Source organism: Vanessa tameamea, chromosome 23, assembly GCF_037043105.1.
Source record: "Vanessa tameamea isolate UH-Manoa-2023 chromosome 23, ilVanTame1 primary haplotype, whole genome shotgun sequence".
NCBI lineage: Eukaryota > Metazoa > Arthropoda > Insecta > Lepidoptera > Nymphalidae > Vanessa > Vanessa tameamea.
In genome coordinates, this window is record NC_087331.1 from 9,009,735 (window position 1) to 9,035,854 (window position 26,120).

Consider the following 26,120-nt stretch of genomic DNA (forward strand, 5'->3'; position numbering starts at 1 on the left):
TGTAATAAAAAAAATTCAAAACACGCTGCGTTTTCTGGTATAGGTTTTATGTATATTAGTTTAGTTGTTTTTCCCAACAACTACTCCTCATTTATTATTATGAATTAAACTCATATATTTTTAATAAACCCAATGAATTATCCGATACAATTGTGATTGCTGATAATTTAAAATGACGTTATAGATGTGGATTTTTTCACCGGTTCGTTTATCGTAAGTTTTGGATAAGACTCTTAAGCCAAACATTTCTTAAATTGGTAAGAGTCTTATCTTGATGCTTATCTTACCTTAATAGATTACCGATACATTTATAAAAATGCATTCATATTTTATAATTAAACTAAAATATCAAAGCAAATAAATTAACAAAAAAAATCCTGCTATTCAAATTTTGCCCCGATTTCGAAATACTTTATTTCATTCTTGCTAATTAAAAAGGACTTATTAAAATGTACAATCGCTGGATGCCTTGTTAATTGTTGTTATCATTGACGCCATCTTTGATTTTTTGTACGTTTTTCTCGGCATGCGGTAAATCTAGTTGTTTACGAGGTCTGCGAGGGTACATCTCGGCGATAAGATCACCGTACGCGCCAAATTTGTTAGTTTAGAGATATATTTTTTTGTATATTTTTTTCCAAGCGCGATGTCTATATTTTATGTAACTGGAATACGCTTCAAGTTTTTCGAAATTTCAAATGAATTTTACACTTATAACAGCCTATGTATTCCCATAAACGTCACACTGTGCACATTCGATGATCCAAAATTTTTATTTTTAAACATGTCATTAAGAATAAAGAGTTAATGTTATATCGACTGTCTCAAGTTAATTTTCTTTTTTAAGCAATAAAAACTTCTGTATATAATTTCTTTAAGGCTGTATTTTTAAATAAATGTCTGGTACAAATGAAATAGAAGCGAGTAACTGTTACGATGTGAACGCTCCCGATCCCTAATGTCCTACGTTGATACAGCACATACCTACGTAACCTCGCCTAATGGTCGGCGTGCGTTGCATTTTTACGTTCGTGAAATTTTCTATATTCTTACTCTAATGTACCCACGACCTTGCGTCTGCAACTATATAATACATTTATATGTAAAACCTCTCTCTGATGCCAACGTTTCTTTATGTAACGTTTCACGTTTAACACTTGTACTTTATAGTAAGTTTTCTATCTATGTTAATAATCATTAACTATTTAAATGATAGATTTTTTTTTAATTGTCAACAATAAAGAGTGTAGAAAGTCTAAATCGATTGTTAATTTCCGGCGACGCGTGTCGTATTCACCAATGTTAATACATCGACAATAGTTGATAACAAAAGTGATGGCACTTTTGACGTATCAACAAAGAGACGCGTCGTTTTGTACTACAGGGAATTTGCATTTGATTTTTGATTTCGTATTCGCTTCTGTTGCTTCACTATGATGTACCGCGTGTGCCTGTCTTTGGTTTTATCTGAGTTTTTTTATTACGTAGCATGTAACATGATTGGTTTAAATCTGCAGCGATTGGAATGTTACTAATAATTTTAAATATACACTAGAGCAAATTTGCAATACAAGATTGTTTGCTTAAAGTGAAGGAAAATAAAAAAAGTTATCTAATTGTATAGTGTATCAGGTCACGTGATACACATCGTTTGACCTAATTTTCTCGGGATCAACCTTCAATAAAGCGCAATTGGAAATGAGCAAAACTGAAGGTTCATTAAGGATCATTATATTGTAACAGAAAAATCATTAAAATTAATTTAAAAAAAAAAAAATTCCATTGCCCATATATAATACGTAAATCTTAACTGGAGATGGCATGTTTAAACCCGGTCGTAACTAAATTTTCATGTGCTTAATTAGTGTTAATGATTCATGTTCCTAGATATGGGACTTTTTCGTTGATGTTAAGGTTATTTCATCGACAGGACAAAAATCTTCAATTCGATCAGAAGGAAATGGAACTAGCGAAACAGCTGGCTGACTGTCTCTCCGTCGCCCTGGACTCCGTGCTGTGCGCTAGCCGCATCCATGAGGAACAAGGGAACAAGCCCAAGGAAGAGGTGGATGTGCTGGTCTTCTTGAGGAACAGAGCACATCAGATTATCAGGTGAGTCGGAATATTTAGACTATTTAATACTAGAATATTTGATGTTTTATCATTGTCGAAAATTACGGTTGTATTACAAACAGCTGCATTCGTTATTGAAAACTTATAATAAATGACTATTGCTGGGTACCGTAATGGTAGAGATACAAGACCTTTCGAATTATACTAAATAAAAAAAAAAACAAGGAATTTATCACATAAATACGCTGGAGACATTTTTTCCTTGTTATTGCAATATTTTTTATTATTAAATAGTATTGCGTAATAATTATAAATGTGTTCAAAATAATGTACGAGTTTGATAGTCGACATAAATTAATTTTTTTTTTTTTTAAAAAAATATTGTTTTTATGTAGGGGGTAAACATCGGTACTATTGATTGAATTCAAAAAAAAATTTACTGGTAGTACTACATTATTCCTGAGTCATACACATCCGTATCGTATAAATAGCACCCGTGAGAAGCCGGACGGGGGCGCTAGTTAAATATAAAATATTTATTACGGTTTTCTTCCATACACAAACTTCCATATCAATCTTTGACGAGTAAACGATTGTGCAATATACGTGACGTAATTTCCACTTAACTGTAAAATTTTACTCTCAGTACGTATAAAGAAGTATTAACTTCATTGATAATAAGAACGTAATGGAGTCGTAAAAGACCAATATATCATACTACAAAAAGGCACGAACGTAAGAGTCGGTGAAGAAAGAAATTTATGCGTTGAAAATAAATAAATTATCATTATATAATATAGTAACTTTTCTGAACGTTTTTCTATAAAAAATAAAATATAAAAAACTATCACAACAGAGTTCACGCTCATTGGCTATTCGTTACAAAATGATTTACATAGTTTAGAATTCAATTGGAAATATCAATGTAAGATTTGTTCATTAAAATACTTACGTTGAGCAAAACTTGATTTTTAGTGTTTTTCAGTTATTGTTTTTTACAAAGCAAACTGTAGGAATTTTTTGATTATGAGAGTGTTGCGATCTAGAAAACATGAACAATGTTGCTTGCCATAAAATAAATAAAATAATAAAATGAATACTACTAAAATTTCACTTAAAATATTTTAACTTTTCTTTATAATACACGTGGTATTATTTATATGTTCCTCTACTGGATAAGTGATTGTCATTTCCGATACTTTGACGATATATCACATAATATAATCTCTTTACGGGTTGAAACGTTTTATAAGTGGCCTTTTTATACGAAAAGCGAAATTAATTCGTACTCCCAAGACGCTTGTTTCTAGTCTATATCCAAAAAGCACGGAAAGGTTTTTAAAACATTTTTGGATATTATATTTCGCAATATCGTTGCTAATATGTTGTTTATGCTGTTGTTCTTAAGGACTTATTTCGTGTAATTCACTCTGATGTACATCGGGTTAGTCATAATCTAATTTGTCTAATGCACTAGCACTCACCGCCCTCCGTTATTTGGGGGGCGAGAGGCGAGTAAAAAATGTTTGGGGAGGATTTTTCTCAATACATTTACGAATTTTCTACGCTTGTTTGGGGAAGTTTCGATTTTGGGTATTTGATGCAGATTTTTCGGCAAAAACAAAAGAATCGAACGTTCTATTCAATATGTATCCATACATTCAATTTGAAAGCAGGATTTTAGTTTATGGTAACTTTTAAAATGTTTAAAATCACACAGAGGTAATTTTAACCATTTAAAAAATCCAGTTACGCCTACTGGATGCGATATTGTTTTCATTTATGTTTGTGTCTAAACATTTATCAATAATATAGTAACTTTAGGGTAGATTGTTTTTTTTGTCATTTAAAATGTAGTTGCATCAAATATGAGTCTTTCTGGTATCATTCGAGAATGTTCTATCTATATACAGGGTTGATCAAAGGCTCTTTACTCTCCAGGTAAAGAGGTTTTTAGCTTATTGCAATATGTGTTGGTGAATATTATCAAGCACATTTGAATCGTCATTTTACAAAACTATATTAAGTGAAGCTACCACCGGTTCGAAATGTAGACTCCACCGAGAAGAACCGTCAAGAAACTCAGTGGTTAACAATAATAGACTCTTATTTCAAAATTTAAATCTCCATTCAATATAGAAGTGTTAAATTTGCTTTTTGATTGTCAAAATTCCACCGCCGCCGGTTCGAAATTAAACACCGCAGATTGAAGAATCGGCGAAAAAAAATCAGCGGTTTTTTTATATTTCAAATTTAACTATTTCGATGTTATTCTATATATATGTAACTGTACAGCTTTACTGATATATTTTGGTTTATTAGATAGTAAACTAAAGTTGTTTTACTGTTTGTATTGAATAGCTGTGATTAATGTGGAAAAATAAAAATCACTTCCTCTCAAGTCAAACAAAAACGATGTCAATACAAATATTGTGATGTTCCAACGCCCCATCGAACTCAACAAAAGTTCCATTTAATCACTATAAACAAAGGCCGTTGTTTTGTCGTATCGACGAACAATTCGTCTGTACGCGAAAAGTTTAGCATTGTTGACGTGCTGTGTTTAAATATATTGAGACAGATTTCAAAGGTTCTATGTCGGTTTAGGTATCTTATTTGATTATTTTATAAATTAGGTAGGTTGACCGGCCATTGGTGTTATAAGAAATATTAACCATTCATTCCTTAGGACCATCGCCACCAATCTTGGTAACTGAGATGTATGTCTCCTTTGTTACACTGATTCACTCGTCGTTTAATTTGGTACACAATAATGCTAAGTATTGCTGTTTGCCGGTAGAATATGTAATCCACCCATATGATATTGCACAAAACGCTATGACCAAGTACGTAGGTTTTTGGATCATATAATCGTTAATTAATTATTATTAATCCCGTAACCGTACCGTTTCTAATTATACTCCAAAAAAAATAACAACCTTATACGGAGATTTAATAAAGTTTTTTGTACTTTTCAATTTTCAAAAAAAAATTCGATTTTTAAATTATTCTTAATTCATTTATCGTGTTAATAATGTAGCGGTACTTATTCAAGTTTCGAAAATAATAATAAAAAAGTAGTACATTAGAATTTTGGTTAATATTTACTTGATAGACTTGAGCTGACAGTACTTCAAACTATGTACGATGTTGGTTAGTATACTATAAATTTTCACATAAATTTTCCACTTTGCCGACAACAAGTTTCGATTTAACGGCGAAATATCGGCCATGATGTTATGATCGTAGTTTTCTTAGTGTTTAATATGTAAAATGGTACCAAAAATCTTTTAAAATCTAAATAATAATATAAATTATTTAATTAATTCACAAAAATACTTGAATTATTGATTTACAAGATTAAATGAAATAAAAAGGCCCGGAATGTAGGTTATATGAGGTACTAACAAGTTCTGTTTAATTCATTTATCACTCATTTTTTCGAATTAAAATCCATTATTGTTTATAATTAAAAAGGTTTAGATATGACTGATATGCTTTAATCTTATCATTATTCGAAAATATTATAATTAAGAAAGTAAATTATTGAGAATATATTTGAAAGTGGTCAATTTAATCGCGTTTCACTTGAACAGTGAGCATGTGTGTGACAGCGCCATTACTTTGTGTACATATGGCCACTCTTTCCTTATTGTTCGCCCCGTGCGTCACAGAGTAAAAAATCACGCTAAATTCTAACCAGTTTCCAAGTTATTTCTTTCGTGTCGGTAGTGAATTATTATTATTAATAATAATATTTACGATTTTTTTTTGTATTCTTTTAAAAGTTAAAGTATATATGAATTATTATAGTTAAAAGTATGCTATAATTTATTCAAGTAATCGTACCTTTTATATATATACTTTTTATAAAAATGTACAATTACTTGAATATTTTTTTATTCGATCTACTGTGGTTAAAAAATTGCCGAACACGAGACGATCTAGTAAATTAAGTTTTGTTCTAAATGTGTAGCTTAGCTGAAATCGCGGGTTGAAATCGGTCAAAATTCTTATAAGTCTATGCAGTCAAGAAGTCGCGCTGTCCGCGTTAAATTAATTCATTTTGAATAAAATAAATGTAACAAATATGATCTGATTTGTATTTTTTTTTCGTCTTTACTCTTAGACGTCTCACGCACACTAAGATATCTTGTAAGCACGAGCGTCACTTACTCATAGTAAAGCACGTGACTCCTCATGCGGAGGGGCGCGCCTTCGCAATAAATACATCTATAATAGGACATCTTACAACAGAAGTGTGACAATGTCCGAACTATGTGTTCTATTCCATAACATATGTCAGTTCTTGTTAACCAACAATTAATATTTTAATTCGGTATACTGTATTCTATACTCTGTAATTTTCCCAGAACAGAATGATGTATCAATGTACGTGAGATTACAAGTGATTATCGTTTAAATCTGATACAGTTAGTTTGATCGAACATGGGGTCGGTTTGAGTGTAACGTTAGGGTTAATTTTGTAATAGAATGTCTCGTGATATTTTTATTAAAATGTATATAGAATGTAATTGCCAGCTTCCCCTTTGATTGTAAGGTGATGTTTACTTGACTTAAACTGAGATTATCATTTCAATGTTTTGGTGGTCCAGTTGTTGATTTTTAAGACAGCGTAACATTTATATTTTTTGTTTTATTTCGTATCGTATTTTGAAAAAATCGTTATAGAATCATAATGTTTTGTATCATTATATTATGTTGAAGGTTTTATTGTTATAAAAAATATCCGGTAACAATTAGCAGCTTTAGCGTTTTAATTGACGACCATTAAATAAAATGTCAATCAACGATAAAATAGAAATAAAAAAACAAAGTTGAATATGATACGTTTTTGCAATATTTTAAATAGTTATCGAACTTTTTATTTTAAATTGTTATTACATTAGTAGGAACTTCGGGTTGCCACGCGTATCCAACGCGTGTTAGTCGATATATAAGTATGTTGCAGAATTTAATCTTTGATTCCGTAATGAGATGAATTACAAAGCCTAATTAAGTAAATATAAAAACTAATAATACTACCCTCGTGTCTAAGTCATCATCAATCTACTACTGAGTTTCTTGCCGGTTCTTCAAGGTAGAATCTACTTTCCGAACCGGTGGTAGCTTTACTTTAAATAGTTTGTTAAATGACGATTCAAAGGTGCTTGTTAAAACCTGCAAATGCTACTTGAATAAAGTATAAATTGATTTGATTTGATCCCACGGGCTTCCGTTGCTTGTAATCGTTACCAAAATTCAAACGCTAAAAGTAAAACATCATTATTCAGAATTATATCCTCGTTAATATTAATAAGTGAATGGCTTAGAAATATATCTCTGGCATATATATATATATGTTGGACAACATCACATACATTACTCTGATCCCAATGTAAGTAGCTAAAGTACTTGTGTTATGGAAAATCAGAAGTAAAGACGGTACCACAAACACCCAGACCCAAGCCAACATAGAAAACTAATGAACTTTTTCTACATCGACTCGGCCGGGAATCGAACCCGGGACCTCGGAGTGACGTACCCATGAAAACTGGTGTACGCACTACTCGACCACGGAGGTAGTCAAACACGTTGGAAAGTCTGTTAAAAGTGTACTTAATGTTAAAATGTCAAGAAACGACGTAAGTAGCTATACATAGCTTATTGACATCTTATATGTTAATAGCGTGAGCCGATTTTTGTCCCAGTGATTATGGGACGATAGCTGCACGTAAAAAAACGGCTATGGTCTGATTTTGAAGAGCTCCAGCCGTAGATGTGCAGAAAATTAAAGAGGATTCTTGATTGCAATTTACTAAATTGTTACGATTTAACAAATTATTAAATTAGAGAGCGGATAAAAGTTCCTGGCCGGGTAGAGATCGGCGCTATGGATGTAACAGGCATCGTCAGCTTACAATGGAATTAAATAAAACGAAACTTGTCATAGGTTTCTAAATTCCTAAAAATCTGTTGATTAAACGCTAAGTTTCGCGGGCGACCCACTGGTAGGTTATTAATGTTAGTTTTGGTTTTATACTGTATTCCATCATTAAATTAATAATTCGTTCGCACATGTTTTAGGGTTGCTAATTGAATAGAACAGGTGAAATTAGTTGTTTTTTTTTTAATTACATTTTATTGGTTTTTTTATGCGTCAGAATTCATATTATATTGAATGTCGGGCAGCTTGAATATTTAATTTTACAAATCAGTATCACATGGTATTTTTTCTACACGATGTATAACAATTCGATTAAAAGAAAGAAAAATACAAATTAACACGCAATGCTTAGAAATGAGCCGAGATGGCCTTGTGGTTAGAACGCGTGCATCTTAACCGATGATTGCGGGTTCAAACCCAGGCAAGCACCACTGAATTTTCATGTGCTTAATTTGTGTTTATAATTCATCTCGTGCTCGGCGGTGAAGGAAAACATCGTGAGGAAACCTGCATTTCAACGAAATTCTGCCACACGTGTACTCCACCAAATCTTCTCCTCAAAGAGAGAGGAGGCCTTAGCCCAGCAGTGGGAAATTTACAGGCTGCTAATGTTAATGCAAATGCTTAGAACTATGAATTGTATGCACTATGCGTATGTCTGAGCAAGTTGTCACATAGACCTTGAATATACAGCTCACGTTAAAGTGTTCCATGTTTATAATTGTGTCTTTAAATATAATTTTAAATCATTCAACGCGTTACTTGAAATAAAAATCGATTTTATATACGAGAACACGTAAATCGTATAACCAATCATATCATCGCAATTATAGGCGTAAAAGGGTACAAGGATGTATCGGGAGCACTCGATTGTGGACAATAGAATCGAGTGGAGGAATCGAATTAAACACTCGATTCGATTACCTCTCCGTCTCGATAATGCTATTACGCTCTTATCGTGAAGGTGATTTTTATTTCTGAACATTTTTAACTGTTCGTTTTTAAAGTATAGGCGTAATTGCTTCGAAATTGTTGTACGATCTTAAACTCAGGTATCGATCTAACTTTATGTTAGAGACCAAATATATACAATTGTACAGGTTGAATTTGTAAAGAGTATATATAAAGGTCTTGTGGAGTGGTGGCAGAAATGGTAAATACCACTTTTATCACCGGAGAGGCAATGAGATATAGATTATCTACTCTGGATAATATCGCTATTCGTACTGCTCTGAATACTTGTGTGATATTCCACCGTCAACAATATTTAGTATTTTTCTGTTGTGGTTTGAATGTTGAGTGAGTGTGGGTCACTACAGGAATTAGGAAATATCTTAGTTTCTAATGTTGGTGGTACATTTTCGATGGAAGGGGTAATTATTTTTGTTTACTTTTTCTAATAAAAGCCGAAGAATTTAATATGAATGTAATAAAAAAAAATAATTTAACATCACGATAAGACATTGTAAAGACGTACTTTACTTTACTAGAGGTCAGCTCTTACCATAATTACTTCAAAATTAATTTATTTGATATCTTATTATTAAAAAAAAAATTGTCAAACATTTGTCCGACAAAGCCAACAATATAATCAGGGTAAGAACACCTATTCCCGACCCCGCTTTCGTTTGAATATCAAAAAGCCAATGAGCCGCTTTATAATTAGACAGCATGTCGTCGGAACACGCCACGCCTACCAATTGCTAAATTAAAATGTTGAGCTTTTAATACAAGGTTGGTTCCGTCCTGTGGAGATGGAGCGATCAGTGAGTTGGAGCTGCTTTTGCAGCGTTTTAATAACACTATATAAATGTGTGTATATGTGGTACAAATAAACTTTGCTCGATATAAAATAATAATTAAAATGAATTATCCTAAGGTTTATTTAAAAATAAACCGATATTTTTCTGCTTATTTCAATTTAGGTTTTTAAAAAATACTACATAAAATTACTGTGGTCATCATATCTCTAATTTAGCTTGCAAGTAGTCTTTATTTAAATGGTATTTTTTTGAATTTGAAATTAGCCTATATAAAAAAGCTAGGAAAGTTTTCAACGATGAATATAATTTTTATAATATTATATGTCGTAAGTCGCTACCACTCACGCGGAGTCCTTTTGGGCAGCAATTATAACGAGGACATTTTTAATTTATTAAAACTCTGTCGGTTCGATGATTATTTTATATACCAATATTTGTTTTTTATTAGCGCTAGCTTCTCACATTCGGTTTGATGGGGAGACAGATTATTTGAATTTCGCTCATTTATTGTCGATAGCTCAAATTTTTACTAGTATCATCATTATAAAAATAATTATAAAAATTCTTTATAAAGTTATATTGATTAATTATTAACAAACTGTAACAGATTTGTATATTTAGGTAGTTTCGCTTTTTATTTCAGTTGAAGTAACGAATTAAATATTAAAAGTAACTTTATATTTATACATGTTTATTTTTCAATGTGTGCGAATCTATAATTTTAATTTATAAATGACTTTATGCAGGGCTATTATTCTGCAGTTACCTACTTTTTGCCCCTCTCTATTTACCGATGTTTTATGTCAATGGGAATACATAACTTTATAGAAACTATATTTAATATTAAAATTAATATAATTAAATTTAAAGTTAAGATAGATTTAAATTAGTACATAAAATATATATATTGGATAAAAAATGATTACTGTAAACTGTAGAAACATTTTTAATAAATATATGCATACTATTTATTGCCTTTGAATAAAATTCGAGGTCTATTAAACTCGATGCCCCACCAAAACAACATAATTCAATCCATCGAAGAAACAATATTTATTCAATAGAGGCAGGGACGGACGACGGGGGTGACCCATTCAATTTGTGTTTTGTCAATGATTCCAGCTCTATTTAATGGCAGGTGACGGATATTCGGAACTTTACCCTACTTTCCATTTATACAAGAGTACGATGTATTATTTTATATTTATTTTGAATATGTATGTTTTAATTCATGTTATAATGTAATTTTCCTTTTTCATTCGGCTAATAGCTGTTCTCTGCTCAGAATGCCAATATTGTATAGTAAAATTTAAGTAACAATTCAAGCCTTTCTCAAGTTGAACAATTTCAATGTTAAATAATTCAACTTAGATTAGTTTAAGTTATCACTTCTGTCGGACGTCCCGAGACGCTCACGTATTATTTTTAATTTTTCTAACAAATTGACGTGTTAGGATGATTTTGTTTTGTATGCCAAAAGATGCACTATTTATTTAATTCATCCAATAATATAATTCACGTGGGGTGCGATGCAATCGTGCAAGTGCAATTAACGCGAATTTCGACGCCATATTTTTTATTCCTATATTTTGATTTAATTTCACAGTCAACGCGCGCATATGTCGAGTCGTGCGCAGTGAAGTGACTGAATTAGGTATTGACTAATAGGGTGTGTTAAATGGACAATTTTTTGGGAGAAAGTGGTAGGAACTACCCCTGTTCGTAATGACTACTTAGTATGTTTCATTGCAAATTAGGAAGATATTTAATCTAATAAGTTTATTTTAAATACAAGATATTTATTTTATGTGACAGCATTACTCGTATTGATCGTCAAAGTAAGAATGAGGCATAGGCTACTTTTAATACCTAAAATTTAAAATTTGAACGAGGCTGCGGGCGAGAACCAGTATTTTATAAAGTAACTTACTTGTTTGAAGTGTTCGTAGACGTAGCCAGTACCTACTCTATAGACAATTACCGACATTAATATTCTGATATAATTCCCGTACGTATTACGAATCTAACTAAAATTTACAGCCAATCATAATTCAATATATTGCGGTGGTTATAATTTTTTTTTTTATTTAAGACTCAACGTTCGCAATCAACATGTGACAGGTCGCGTGTCGTGGTGTCGCGGTATCCTCGGGGGTGTTCGGTTCGATTACTGTCCCTCGCGTCCTCGTGTCGTGTGCGAGTGATACGCGATGGATATGACGCATTTCAGCTGCAAACGTTGTAATATAATTTTTTTTGTGGTATTTGACAATGGATTAAATTTATCTTTGATTTGTTAAATAATATTCGTCAAAAATGATTAAACAAATATTCGTCTTAATAGACTTGTTATAAATTTACTACCAATTTCGTATGTAGAATACACAGAGATAAATCGGCATAAATTTGTAGTTACTCTTAACAATTCAACAGAATATATAGATATATTCTCTCATGAAGGCGCGCCCTTCCATGCTTAATCATCGGCGTGTATTTGTACGGGTGACGGTCGTGCTGACACGACGTCTTAGTGTGCGTGAGTTGACTAAAGTAAGAACATAGACAGCCAAAAAAAATCTAATTAATTAATGTTTTTTAATGTTCGCCGATAAATTAAGGTGGAAACGCGCCTTCGTCAGTGAACAGATCTACAGATGTATAATCTCGTATATATATATATATAGTTGGTACCTACATCTATATAAATAATATTATACTTATTTATAGACTTGTGTTATACATGTAAGCAACTCTACGGTTTTCTAAACCCTTTTCTTATTTATTAGTGATTATTTTTTAAATATATTTATAATCTAATTAAGACTAATTATATTGTAAGAATCTGTAGAGAAATAGATGTAAAAAAAGCTTTAAATTCTTTCTATCTTAAATAGTATAATATTTCACTTATTTACTCGAATTCAATGTAGTTGGAAATTTAATCTTATCCCGTTAGCGATAGAGTTCACAATAACTATGCACGCGTGTGTATTTTTTCTACAATCCTCCCGTAATTAACAAACACGTGCCGTATGATTATTATAACTGTTTACACTCGTAATTGGATTAGGGGCTCGTTTTGTTTGTAAACGTTTCGCGTAAACGAAATCTTCGTCTTATGTCATCATCATTCGGTATGAGAATTTTCTCGTAGGATTTAAAGTTTTGTAATGTAAAACAAACAATATACAAATATTCGTTTGTTATATACACATATTAAAGATTCATTCGAAGCCAATGTTTTGTGTATATCGGTATATCGTAGTCTTGATGTTCAAAATCGAAATATTATTTATTCAAGTAGGCTCGTAAAAGTACTTTCGAATTGTCATGTTACAAGGTTAAATTTAATAAAAGATACCACCGGTTCGGAAAGTAGATTCTACCCAGAAGAACCGGGCTCATTAGTTACTCTTTTCCAAGATTTTAATTACAGAGTATGTCAGTAAACAACGTTTTTTTTTTAAATATATTCTGCCTAGAAATCAATAAACACTAAGTTCACGATTTTTATCTTTAGTATAATTTTGTATTGAGTAATATGCCTTATAATTCAATGTTCTTTTGACATGAGTTTTAAATTTTTTAGTACTATGTACTTAGTATTTTTGTGTGTTTTTTAAGCATGTGCCAATGTTACTACAGGTATAAGGGTGGGGCATTGGTGGTGCATAGCTTCAGTATATGATCGGTGAAGACCACGTAGATTCCTCAGGTGGTCTCCTAATATCTTTGAATTTTTAAAATTATTGTCTCGTTATTATTTTATCTGTGACTTTAATAATAATTAAGTGAATAATAAATAACATTTCGCACCCTAAACTATACTTACACGACAACGTTTTAAAAGCCACGGTTCAAAGGTACAGTAATGACTGTCACAAATGCGTTTTCATTGTACCCCCACGGGAGCTCGGTCGGTTCTCGTCACGATGTGATTTTTATGTATGTGTTTCGTTTGCGCCCTCTATACTGAAAATATATGTATGCGAATCGTCTCAGATTCATCGAGCGCTCGGAATTTTATAGTGAAGCAACAAATGTGAATACAAATTCTCGATAGTGTAAAACGAGATGTCATTTAGGTACTACGCCAATAATTAATAATAAATATTTAAGCTTATAACGCCAAGTTTCCGACTCCGCAAAGTCAAAATAATTCTTGGGGCAAGGTATCCGTTTCTATAATAAAATTCCGCAGACAGTTTTAACTTTGCCGTTTCATAGATTCAAATCATTTGTAAAAAATACATTGGTAAAGAAGTCATATTATTCGATACAAGATTATATGGATGATAAAAAAGCGTGGAGATAATGCTTGTTGACTTCCAGGCAGGTGACATAACATACATATATAATTGTATTTAACTAACATGACTGTATTTTTAGATGTTGAAAAAGAGTAACTACTGAGTTTCTTGCCGGTTCTTCTCAGTAGAATCTACGTTCCGAACCGGTGGTAGCTTTACTTATTATAGTTTGTTAAATGAAGATTCAAAAGTGCTTGTAAAAGCCTACTTGAATAAAGTATATTATGATTTTGATTTTTTGATTTTTGTTCACACAGTAATATAGTTTAAATAATTATACTACGACGACCTGTATTATTCCTTTCCTTGCAAACACAATCATTTTACAAACTAGCTGAATATGCGGATTTACACGCGCGAAGTTTTTAAAAATTTAACTACACTAACCGTCATCCCCAATGTTACCTCCTCGAGGGATGTATTCAGAGAGAGTAGCTGAGGACTTCCATGGGACTCGAAACTATCTCCATACCAAATTTCATCTAAATCAGTTCTGTTATAAGCGTGAAGAGGTAACGGTCAGAGTTACTTTCGTATTTCAATCAAATCAATTTTATTCAAGTAAGCTTCACAAGGAAGCGTTTTTGAATCGTCGATATTTAAATAGTACTACCGTTTCGGAAAGCAGCTTCCAGCGAGAAGAAACGGCAGGAAACTCGCATTGTCGCTCTTTTCAAATGAACAGATTTACAATGCTGTTTTTTACAATAATAAGTTTCCTTTTGATGGAACCCGAGCCTATCCAGGCGTTTAGAAAAACTAAAAAAGTATTTTTTTAATGAATAATAAGATTTATTTATTAATTTAGTCTTAATAATTTTTTTAAATTTACTAAATGGTAAATTGATTATATTTCCCGGTATCTTATTATATATGCGTATACCATTGCCCAAAAACGTTCTCTGTACCGCATGCAAACGGAAAGCGGGGATTACAAGTTTATTCTTATTTCTTGTTTTAATAGTATGTATATTAGCTTTTATGGAATACTTTTGTATATTCTTCTGTATAAACATTATATTATCATAAATATTTATAATATTAGTGTAGATTGAACTTGAATAATTAAAGTTTTGACGTTTTAACTAAATGATGCGTCATTTTGCACTACTGGGAAATCTGATCTTCGGATCTTGTATTCGATTTTTTTTCTTCACTATTATGTTCGGTACGCTCCACATGGCTTTTGATATATAATCTGATGGAAATGTTATATAATTATTCTTTTAAATTGATAAAAAGTAAATAATAGTAATTGTACTACTACACTAGTGTTAAGGAATTTCTTAACGGTCAGGTTTAGGAGTTATTCCGGCAAGCTGTTCTATAGAACACAATTGTGGTAATCCGTACCAAGGAGGATTTCTTCACGGTGTTTGCCTTTACCGCCGATATTGTTCCACGCGGTTCTCGAACATGCATTAGATTAATTACAAAAATAGAATTTGCACTGACAGTTGCATGGAAAAGTTATATTTGTAAAGTTGCGGTCATATGTGTGCGATTTCAACTGTTTAAATATGTTTGCTTCAATTTTGTTTTTTATGTATTTATTATATACGATTATATAACATATAATTTGTTCTATTTTATATAATTGATTATATGTATTACTTTATGACAATTCATCAAGCCCTCTAACTGTGGTTAAATAAAAAAATCATGCAGACATTTTCCCTTATAATCTTGATGTACAATTTAAAACATTACTAATATTTTAACAGTCGGTTAGATAGGAGTTAAATAGAATGCAAATAAACACCCCGCCCCCATTGTCCGGACATCTCAATCGACGTCCCGCGGCGCCGGCTGCGTTGTTGCGTCCACTGAACGTAATGCTTCTATTGTGTGATAAACTCATATTTTACTAAATAATATAACGTAGAGCTACCGCACGTTAGAGATTTATGGCGGAGTGGTGTTGAAGGATCGTTATGTCTGTCGGTGGCCCATTACAGACGATGGTAAGCCACCGTCGACGCTGGTTTGATACAAGTGGTAAAATGCTTCATAAAAAACCAAAAGAACCACGAGATTCGAGGCTACGTATCGTATCTAATAATACTGGTTCAATCACTTTGACCCTGTTAATAGCGATTGTGATTTTGGCATGGAATACTTGGTGGTATTACTTTGTGCATCGTCTGGGTAAGTCCACCCTCTCATCAGATATTCTACCGCCAAGCAGCAATATTTAAGTACGGCTGTGTTTCGTTTTGAAGGATGATTGAACCACTGTAACTACAGGTACGAGGGACGTATCGTAGTTCCCAAGATTGGTGGTGATGTAAAGAATGGTTAATATTTCTTACAGCGCCATTGTCTATCGGCAAATTTGGACCTAAGATACTTTTTTAATTAGAGATAATTCACAAACCCAATATGGGATTCCAAATTTTAAAATATCAACTACTTCAAGCTACAAGTTGTATTTAATCAAAACAAAATCTATTCAATGTACTAAGCCCTTGTGATGTAGGCGTGTGGGCAGCGCTCAGCGGGCGACGAGCAACGCCACGGGACGTCTATTTACGCCTCACTGAGAGCGGATCAAATGATTACATAAGATTAGCTGGAATATTATTTCCTAATCGTTAAGTTATAAATTAACAGTAATTGACGTCCGATCTATCAACATTAAAATCAAAATATACTTTATTCAAGTAGGCTCATAAAAGTCTCACTGTTGGGTCGTATCTCCTCTTGAGAAAAACGCTTGGAACTCATTCCACCACGCTGCTCCATTTCGTCTGACAGAAGCAGGTTGACCTCACGACGTTTGCCTTTACCAAACACCAGATAAAACTTAAACATATCAGTAATGCTTTCCCGGGTTTGCATAGAACCATTTAGGCTAGAATGACAAAGAGACCTGATACCGGTTGGCTGGTTTGTGATATAAGCTGCCTCTAAATACCGTAAATAATATTTACTATGTTACTTTACTTAGTATTAAATAGTTTGGTAAATTAAAAAGTTTTTAATTAAATTGCAATGTCTACATAAGATTTGCATGAGTTAATTTCTATTAGACAAAGCCGCGTTCTACTGTTAGTTTGCGTTAAGTAAAAATCAATCGTAATCATAATATTTCACCCCCAATTGGGCGCGCAAGTGTCGTTTCTCAGTCAACGTACCACGTGATATTTCACACAGCTCTTAACAGATTTCGTAGTCCCTTGATTGAGTACTGATTGATGACGATCCTAACTGTTTTTCATTTTTATTTAAATTCTAATGTTATGATAGAACTGTTTTAAATTCAGTCTAACTTTACCAATAATATTATAGTGCGTCTTTGTTGTTACAAACTTTATGAAAAGTACTTCTGGCGTAAAATACACATGAATAAAATAAAAATAAAACTCACGTGTATTTTTATATGTTATATATTTATGTATATACGGCAACGTCCTTACTGCCTGCACATTACGAAGCTTTGATTATGTATATTGGATTTTGAGCCATCTTCAATTCTTAGCAAACCAAGATAAAAAATCTGCAGACTGAGCTACGACGAGAAGTACTGTTTTTATGCAAATAAAAAATCGGAATATTTTTCAATATCAAATTTTCAATATTACGGTCTTTTATGCTAATCAAACAAAGGGCAAAGAAATAAAAAAGAATTTCACGTATAATCAAGTATACAAAAACACCAAAAAGCCCTCATACAGCGTCGCATGTGTTCTCCGGGACATATGACGCGTAATCGAATGAAAACAATCGACTTTTTTGACCCTCATAATCGAATCGGACAATCGAAAACAATCCAATACTCGAACTAGCGATTATCGCCGCGTCGCTAAGTACTCGCGACGTCGGGAGCTTGGGGTGAACGGGACTGGGGCGTGCGAGGGAGACGGATAGATGTACTTAGTCGTACATTAGACGGAGAGGGGAAGGCGCTTCAGAGTGGAATAGTAGCGACAGATTGGCGCGCACATGTCGAGATGCGATGTGCTTTTTGCCAACTTTACGATAGGGATGTGTCCTGAGGGTTTATTGTTTTTATCGATATAATAGCTTAGGGATTTAGCATAGCTGACATATTAAAAAAAATAATTATAACGTATTCCGATCTGCCTGGCTCATCTCTTACCATCGTTACTTTTATTTTTTGTTACGTTTCGGGGTATGGAGATTAGAAATTAATGATAAAATGTTAAAACTAAAACCGATAACTATATATTAAATAAAAAATAATAATGTTATATTTTATGAAACTGTTCAGCAGTATAGTGTTTCATACTTCACTTCGATACAAAACACCATCACTACTGTCATAGACGCGGCCTCGTGAAAGGGGAGCCGCGGGCCGAATGGCAGCACTTGTTTGTGCGATTTAATTTCATTTATCAACGCATTACTTACTCAGAGAGAATTACTTATACGGATTACTCGACTTTCTCCGCCCCTTTTTCATATGTAAATATGTCACGTATTTTGAATTTGTAATACTGAGCCGATTTCTAAATATATTTTAATTCAGTTGATACGTTCATGTTGAAACATCATTTCAAACAATTTTTTTAACTTTACTTTTCTATTATAACAAGTAAATTATTTGCTTATTATCATCTTTGAACAAAATACACTTAGTCTTGTTGAATAGCATAACGTGTAAACTTGCAAGCTATAGCTTATATTGACGATGCTCATTACAAACTATACGCGAGCTATGCGCGTTATATGGGAGGGGTTCATCCTTAAATATTGTTAATCAAAACGTAATACTATGTTCTCGCAAACAATCTAAATTAAAGAAGCGTAAGAAGTAAGAGAACTGACATTACTTGCTTTAATTACTTTTTATTTTATTATGATATATTATATTATATTAGTTTTCAAATACTTTCGATTGCTTGATATACAAACAATCAAACAACCGCCACATAGAAGAATGAAATGATTTGTTTATCTCTATGTTCGACTTTTTGGATTTACGTAACGAGTTGTCTTGGTGTTTATCGATAACATAGTTTTATATTAGTTACAATGATTATTTATTGTTAATAATTAAATTTATCAATGAGGTTTCATTCTATTGCATTTACATAACAAAACAAACTAGCGAGTTCATTTTAATACCGAACCCCTCTTGAATTGAAATTTTATATTCTAAAAGGGGCAATGAATTTGTTTAGATTACATTTGAATTTTATATTTGCGTTTATTAAAGTGAAATAAATTCTTATGTCTCAATGTGTGTGCCGCTGTCACGCCTCGTGTAGTCGTTACATGATACGTATGAATGATTTTATGGACGTTTATAGGTTCGTGTAATGATTTAAACACCTGTTACGTTGTGTTGTGATTTTTTGTGTGTTATCTATTGGAAAGTTAATATATTAAGGCCAACGTGATTAGTATTATTAACTAAATTATGTAAATTGGGCCGAGATGGCCCAGTGGTTAGAACGCGTGCATCTTAACCGATGATTTCGGGTTCAAACCCAGGCAGGCACCACTGAATTTACATGTGCTTAATTTGTTTATAATTCATCTCGTGCTCGGCGGTGAAGGAAAACATCGTGAGGAAACCTGCATGTGTCCAATTTCAACGAAATTCTGCCACATGTGTATTCCACCAACCCGCATTGGAGCAGCGTGGTGGAATATGCTCCATACCTTCTCCTCAACGGGAGAGGAGGCCTTAGCCCAGCAGTGGGAAATTTATAGGCTGATTATGTTATGTTATTATGTTATATGTAAATTCATGAAAAACGTTTCATGTTTCGTAATTTTTACGAACTAACTAAGGATATTATAAAAAATAGAATTATATAGTATCATAATATTTTCTCTTCTACTATTTCAAGTCGACTTTACAAAGAAGATTTCTTATTTTGTGTTTAATTTTCTTCATAGTAGAAATCTATTGTGAATCGAATTTGATAATTGTTTTTATTCAATCGGCGATATCTCAGATTTCTGAAAACGGTGCCTCGCTTAACGATACTGCTTCATTTGAGCAGCACGTTTGTGTTTTATGGGTAGTTCGACAGCGTCATTATATCAATAAACAACTGCAGACCAAGAAATATGACAATATGGGTAAAGGGGAGACTATCGTGTATAGAATTACAGTTTAACAGATAGAGTACAAATATGTATATAAATTAAAAGGATAATCCAAAAATATAAACATCAAAAACTAGTTGTCGTCTGCGGTTCTACTTGCGTTTAAGTGGTTGGTTGTTACATGTTAGGCATAAGATATATAGGACAGAGTTACTTTTGTATTTATAATTTTAGTCTAGATAACTTTTATAAGCATTGTATTGCATGCCCAGCTAAATCTAAAATCGTTAAAAACGAACTTAATATCCATAAACGTTCCTTATTAGGTTTAAAACGTCTTAAAGTAAATCGGTCGGCTTTATTATTTCTATAATTTATATTTAACAGCTGTTAAACGCTAATAACAATATCAAATCAAACGTCACAACGATATATCGGGACATGCAAGCGCGTCCCGTATTGATCCCGCTTGAAATAAATCGTCCCGAGAAATTAACATACCTTCCGCACTTAAGATGCCACAACAATCTCGATGCGACCATTTTACCCAGACCCACCCAGGCCGTACGTTATACTCATTATTGTGGAAACGTTGTGTTGGTTATCGTTTAAAATTAATTCGTGTGAAGTATAACAATTATCTCCTGTTGGAAATACTTATTTTTGCAGTTACATTTATATTATAATTATTATATGTTTAATAAACTCATATTTTGTTATTGGATCCCATTTCATAAGTAATAAGTGTAAACGATTTCAGAACGTCATTCGTATGGCATTAAAAAATAATACAAGACGTTTTCCCGCGCAAAATCAATAAAACAAATGACGGTCACTCATGTAATGTGAACAGGAGATTTTTGTCAATTGGTTTTTATTTTAACTTCAGGATTATAAGATTTATTAAATTAAACAAATAAATAAAAAATATTCTGTGTATTTATTACTTTGAATTTTTATTAAGTTGTTTTTTTTTTCTTTTCAATATTAAATATTTTACAGTGTAATTTTGTTTATAAGGTATATATAGTTCGGAACTACCCTTATCCCCAAATTTATCTCTATAACATCAGTATAAATATAAATATACATGATAAATAAAATATGTATTTAAGTCGTTATAAGGTGAGCCCTGGTGATGAGTGGCTTGAAGCTTCATCACATCTTCTAGTACTTACTAATATATATATATTTTACCTCGTACACTAAAGAGGGAAACATTCGATGGAAAGGAAATCAATATGTTTAGTGAAAAAACTCTGAGAAATAATTCTATCAAATTTTAATGAATTGGTTTGCTAAATTAAAATTAATTTTATTATCGGTGAAAACGAATCTCCGAACCAGTAATAGAAAATTATTCTAATATTATATTATCAGAATATTTTATAATAAAAAAAAACTTTTCGTTAATTTTTTACTTCTTATTCTACCGAGGATATAGTGCTTATATGGTATTAATATGTTCTCATATTATGGCATGCAAACTCTACTATATTCTATTAAATTGACATATTGCGTAATCAGCTATATCTCTTTATGTTTATTTTAATATAAAATTTAAATTTAGTGACAGGCAAACTTATAATTTTCCGGACAATAGAAATAGTATATCAGTTGTAACTTGTATAAACTTCATCAGCGGCAATATAAATTCGATTCAATCCAAACAGGATGTATTCGAAGCTTGTTCAAATAAAAAAAAATTTTTATAGTAGTAAATTGAAAATATTTTGTTGATACTAGAACTTCTCCTAAAAATACATGGTCGTTTTAAATTAGAACACGTCGAGACGAGACAAAACTCTATAATGGAGGAGCATAATTCACCTCGCAAAGGCGCCGAAACTCACCAACCACGTTTATCTAACTGAAATTAAGAACGAAAACATCTTAAACGCGCTATAAATTTTTGTAGCCGAAGGCAAGTTCAGTGTTGCTAGTTGAATTATTTTATTCTACCACGCGTTTCCCGCTTATTCGTTTAGTAGTTTCAGTTGAATTATTTTTATCCAATAAAAGTTTTTATTATGTAAATAGTAGTATCATATGATAAAAATGTGATGCTCATATAAGCAGATAACCAGACAAATGTTTACTACCTTTTTTTAAAATATGTTTTATGTATATATATATATTACTATCGAAAATTGTCGTTTAAACGTAGTTAATTTAATTTAAGAAATATAAAATAATTTTAATAATTCAATTAAATCCATAATTGATCTAAATTCGGGTATTTTTTTTCCAGTCGGTTAACACTCAATGCGCAGGCGCCGCCTGTTTAGTTCGTCTTCCATTAGCGCGTTTGAATTTAGAACGTGCCCCGATTGGGCGACGTGGGCCATTAATCATTGGCGCCTGCTTTGAAATATATTTTACCATTATTTCGTTCGGATTTAATGTAACATTGCGATTTCGATGGTAATAATAACCGGAGTGTAATAATACGTTAAGTTTATTTTTAAGTTGATATTGAAACATTCATCAATGTATAATTTTGTTGAATTTATAATATTCTCTGTTATTAAGAATATGTATTTACATTATAATAATTAAATTACTATTACATTTAAATCAGTGTTGTTTATGTATTACTTATAATACTCATACACAATACATGTTGTGGCCGATGATTGTAGGTGTGCAAACTCAGGTATCCCTCAGTCCTGTAGTCAGATGGGATGGGAAATCCGATATAACCGGAGTGAGAAGCACCTGAGTGCAATACTGCCAGCGTCCTTACTCTGTCTGCGATCTTTACCTACTTCCAATGCTCTATGTCCAAAGTTCGGAATATTAAGTTTATTTTGCGTAAATGATCTATTTATTTATCAACAACAATTAAGTCCGTGAAAATTTAACCAGATTTGAATGCCAGACTTTCGCTCCTCTGGAGTTAATCGAACATTGAAGTGATAGTTTTTTTTTATTTTGTTTTTAATAGTTGGTAATCGAAATTTCAGAATATATAAAGATATATCCCGTAATACAAACCGCTTCGGAATTCCAATTTTCATAAATTATTATTTTTTTGATAAAACTAGTATGGAAAATCTAAAATGAACAAGAACACTTAAAATAAGACACTAAAAACTTTTCGGCTTTTTAAAAAACGAAATACCAACATGGCGCCGTTCGAGCGCCGGGAATTCGAAATTGGAATTACAAACTCGCTTTCCCGATTGGTCACTCAGGCATAATGTGGTCAGCAACAAAAATATTTTTTCTCATCATTGTTTAAATTGAACTCTATAAACTAAAACATAATGGTTAATTTGAATGAATTTATAATATTGTCGGTATTTTCGAGACACGATTACTGGACCTCCTCACCGAGTGACGTGTTAAGATAGTGTTATCTTAAATATTTCTTGCCTGGAATCCATCGGTCCAACGTCGTTTCGGATATACGGAATTATAAATTTATCTGGAATGCTCCGTAAATGCGTACGCGAACTGTGTTGAAAAATAAATAAAAACAAACCACCCAGACACAAATCGTACTTTATTCAAGTAGGCTATAACGGCATTTTTAAATCTTCATTTAATAGTTAATTAAACTTAAAGCCACAGCTGATTTGAAATGTCTACTGAGAACTTTACTGGCGTGAAAGTTAATGTGTTATTTTCGCAGACGCATTATGCATTCGTGTGCAATTAAATTGCGAATAGCATACGTGAAAATAACATGAACACTAATTCCACGCTCTGTTATCATCTATTAATGTATTGTTTTTTTAATTTTTTATTTACAAACTTTAACATCAATGACGCTGTGTAAGCAAATTTACCATTATAAACTTTATTGTTCTAAAACAAAAAAAAAATACGCTTTTTACTTAAACTCCGATCTCTTTCAGAGAATCTCAACATATAAACGGTAGAACGGATAACATACCTAATAAAAATGTACGCGTGTAGAAGTTGTACGCATTGGTAGTAATTAGTAAAAAAATGATTTATGCAATTAGTCTTATATATAAATAGATAAAAAATAGATAGACTACATCTGTTTGATACTAATAGACTTCAACGTTTGATCGATCATAATGACAGTTGGTGAATATTATGATATATTTTTTCTTACGTAAGGTTTTTATTCAATCCACTTTGCTGTAATTCACCGCTAGATACCTCATACCATACCATAAGCAATGCAAAGTTGATGGTCCAAATGGACGAGAAACGCACCTACAAAATATCAAACAGTAAATAATAAAAAAATTGTATTCTACAAAATTTAACAAGAAATCTCATAAAATTAGGCGCAATGGTGAAAGATGGAACCATCTTACTCAGTCAACAGAATAATATTATCTGAATTATAATTTAGTTTTCCAGTATCGTGCTTTTGTTAAACAAACGATCTTAACTCAACGGTACCAGTATAATGAACTTGGCGTCGCATTCCCAATGTAAATCTTATGTTTTATGCAATAAGGGTTATTATATTTCGTATATCATGTTTAAATATTAGCCGAGTTATAATTGGATTCGCAAGGGTTTGGATGATGTTGCAGCGATTTTTTTTTATTTGCGAATCGTTTGGGTACTCGACTATGGTTTCTAAGGGTTTACATTACCAATTGATTTTAAAGTCTGAAGAAATCTGTACTGATGAATTTGTGAGAAAATGTGATACTCATAGCATTAGTACAAGGAAAAAAACAAACTTGTTACTCCTGTTAGTCAACTAAATAGAGTCAGTAACACTTTTGTGGGGTAATGGTTAAAAATGCCTCTATTGCGAAATTGTATATATTTTTTTAAAGAACGGTTGTATTCGAAAGGTTATTAGTGAGTTAGGTTAGAATGAAACGATTGCCTCCTGGCAATTTCTTATTTGATATTTTATATGCGTAAATAATCACAAATTGACAAAAAACCGCTGAGTTTCTTTCGCCGGTTGTCCTAGGTGAGGGTATTTCTTTTCCGGACAAGTAGTAGTGTTTAATTTGATAATCAATAAGTAAGTGTAATGCTTCTCTATCAAATAAAGGAATTTGATTTGAGTTGTACAAGAGCTAGTATTTTTGGATTCCTATACAGAATTTATAAATGTATATGATTGATGAAAAACAATAAATATCGTTAGTTTCTTAGCGTTTCTTCTTAGTAAACTCTTTATACCAGAAGTTGCTTTAAATTTTATTTGTCTTGTAAAAGGATGCTTCAAAAATAAGAGCCATTTTGAATAAGATACATATAATTTGCTTCGTTGGTCTAGCGGCTAGATATAAGGCAAGCTCCAGAGGTTCTGGGTCCAATCCCCCAAAACGAGCCGATAATAAAGTTATTGGGCTTATCAATCGAAAATTATCATTGAAGTTTGGTAGTTGGAGGTGTGTTCGCTCCCGTGCCTCGGAAAGCACGTGAAAGAGAACCAACTTAAACTATGGTTGGTCGTGTTGGATTTGCCGTCCTATGGTGTTATGGGAGGAAATAGAGTGCACCTGTGCTTACGCACACACTTGTGCACTTTGATTGGGGAATCTCTTGAGATAGGGGGCTCTGACCGAAATCGTTCAACGACAACAATGTTTATATATTTACATATGAAATAAAAATTATGTAGGTAGACAATGTTTTTGTAAAAATTGCAAACATACTTTAAATTTGAATAACATTACATATCATAATATTGTGGCTCTCTCCTCTTGTTTTGTTTGAGCGGTCGTCAACACAGTGATGTTTGTTTTTCATTCGGATTTGCTCGCTTCGGTTAAGGGTGCTGTATGTTTAAATACTAAAACATGCTACGTAAAAAATTAGAAGTACTGTTTTGTGAATCTTAAACGATGTATACGGGCCCAATCTCGAGAATAATGTGTATAATTTGTGTTTTAAATGATTTATATAATGCTCGGTGAAGGAAAACCTCGTGAGGACAAACTGAGATGTTATGAACTGGAACACAAGAATACTAAGTATTGCTGCTTTGTGGTAGAATTTATGATAAGTGGGTAGTACTTCCCTACCATCAAATAATATTTCTGGAAT

At 32.3% G+C, this 26,120-nt stretch overlaps 1 protein-coding gene across 2 annotated transcripts in view; it reads left to right on the forward strand.

Moving 5' to 3' along the window:
- The window catches only part of LOC113395194 (S phase cyclin A-associated protein in the endoplasmic reticulum), a 61,796-nt gene that overhangs the window by 19,988 nt on the left and 15,688 nt on the right, over positions 1-26,120 (forward strand). For both annotated transcript variants that reach the window (XM_064218592.1, XM_026632765.2), the window contains one exon: positions 1,931-2,112. In XM_064218592.1, coding sequence (XP_064074662.1) covers positions 1,931-2,112 — 182 coding nt within the window. The remainder of the gene's footprint in view (positions 1-1,930; positions 2,113-26,120) is intronic.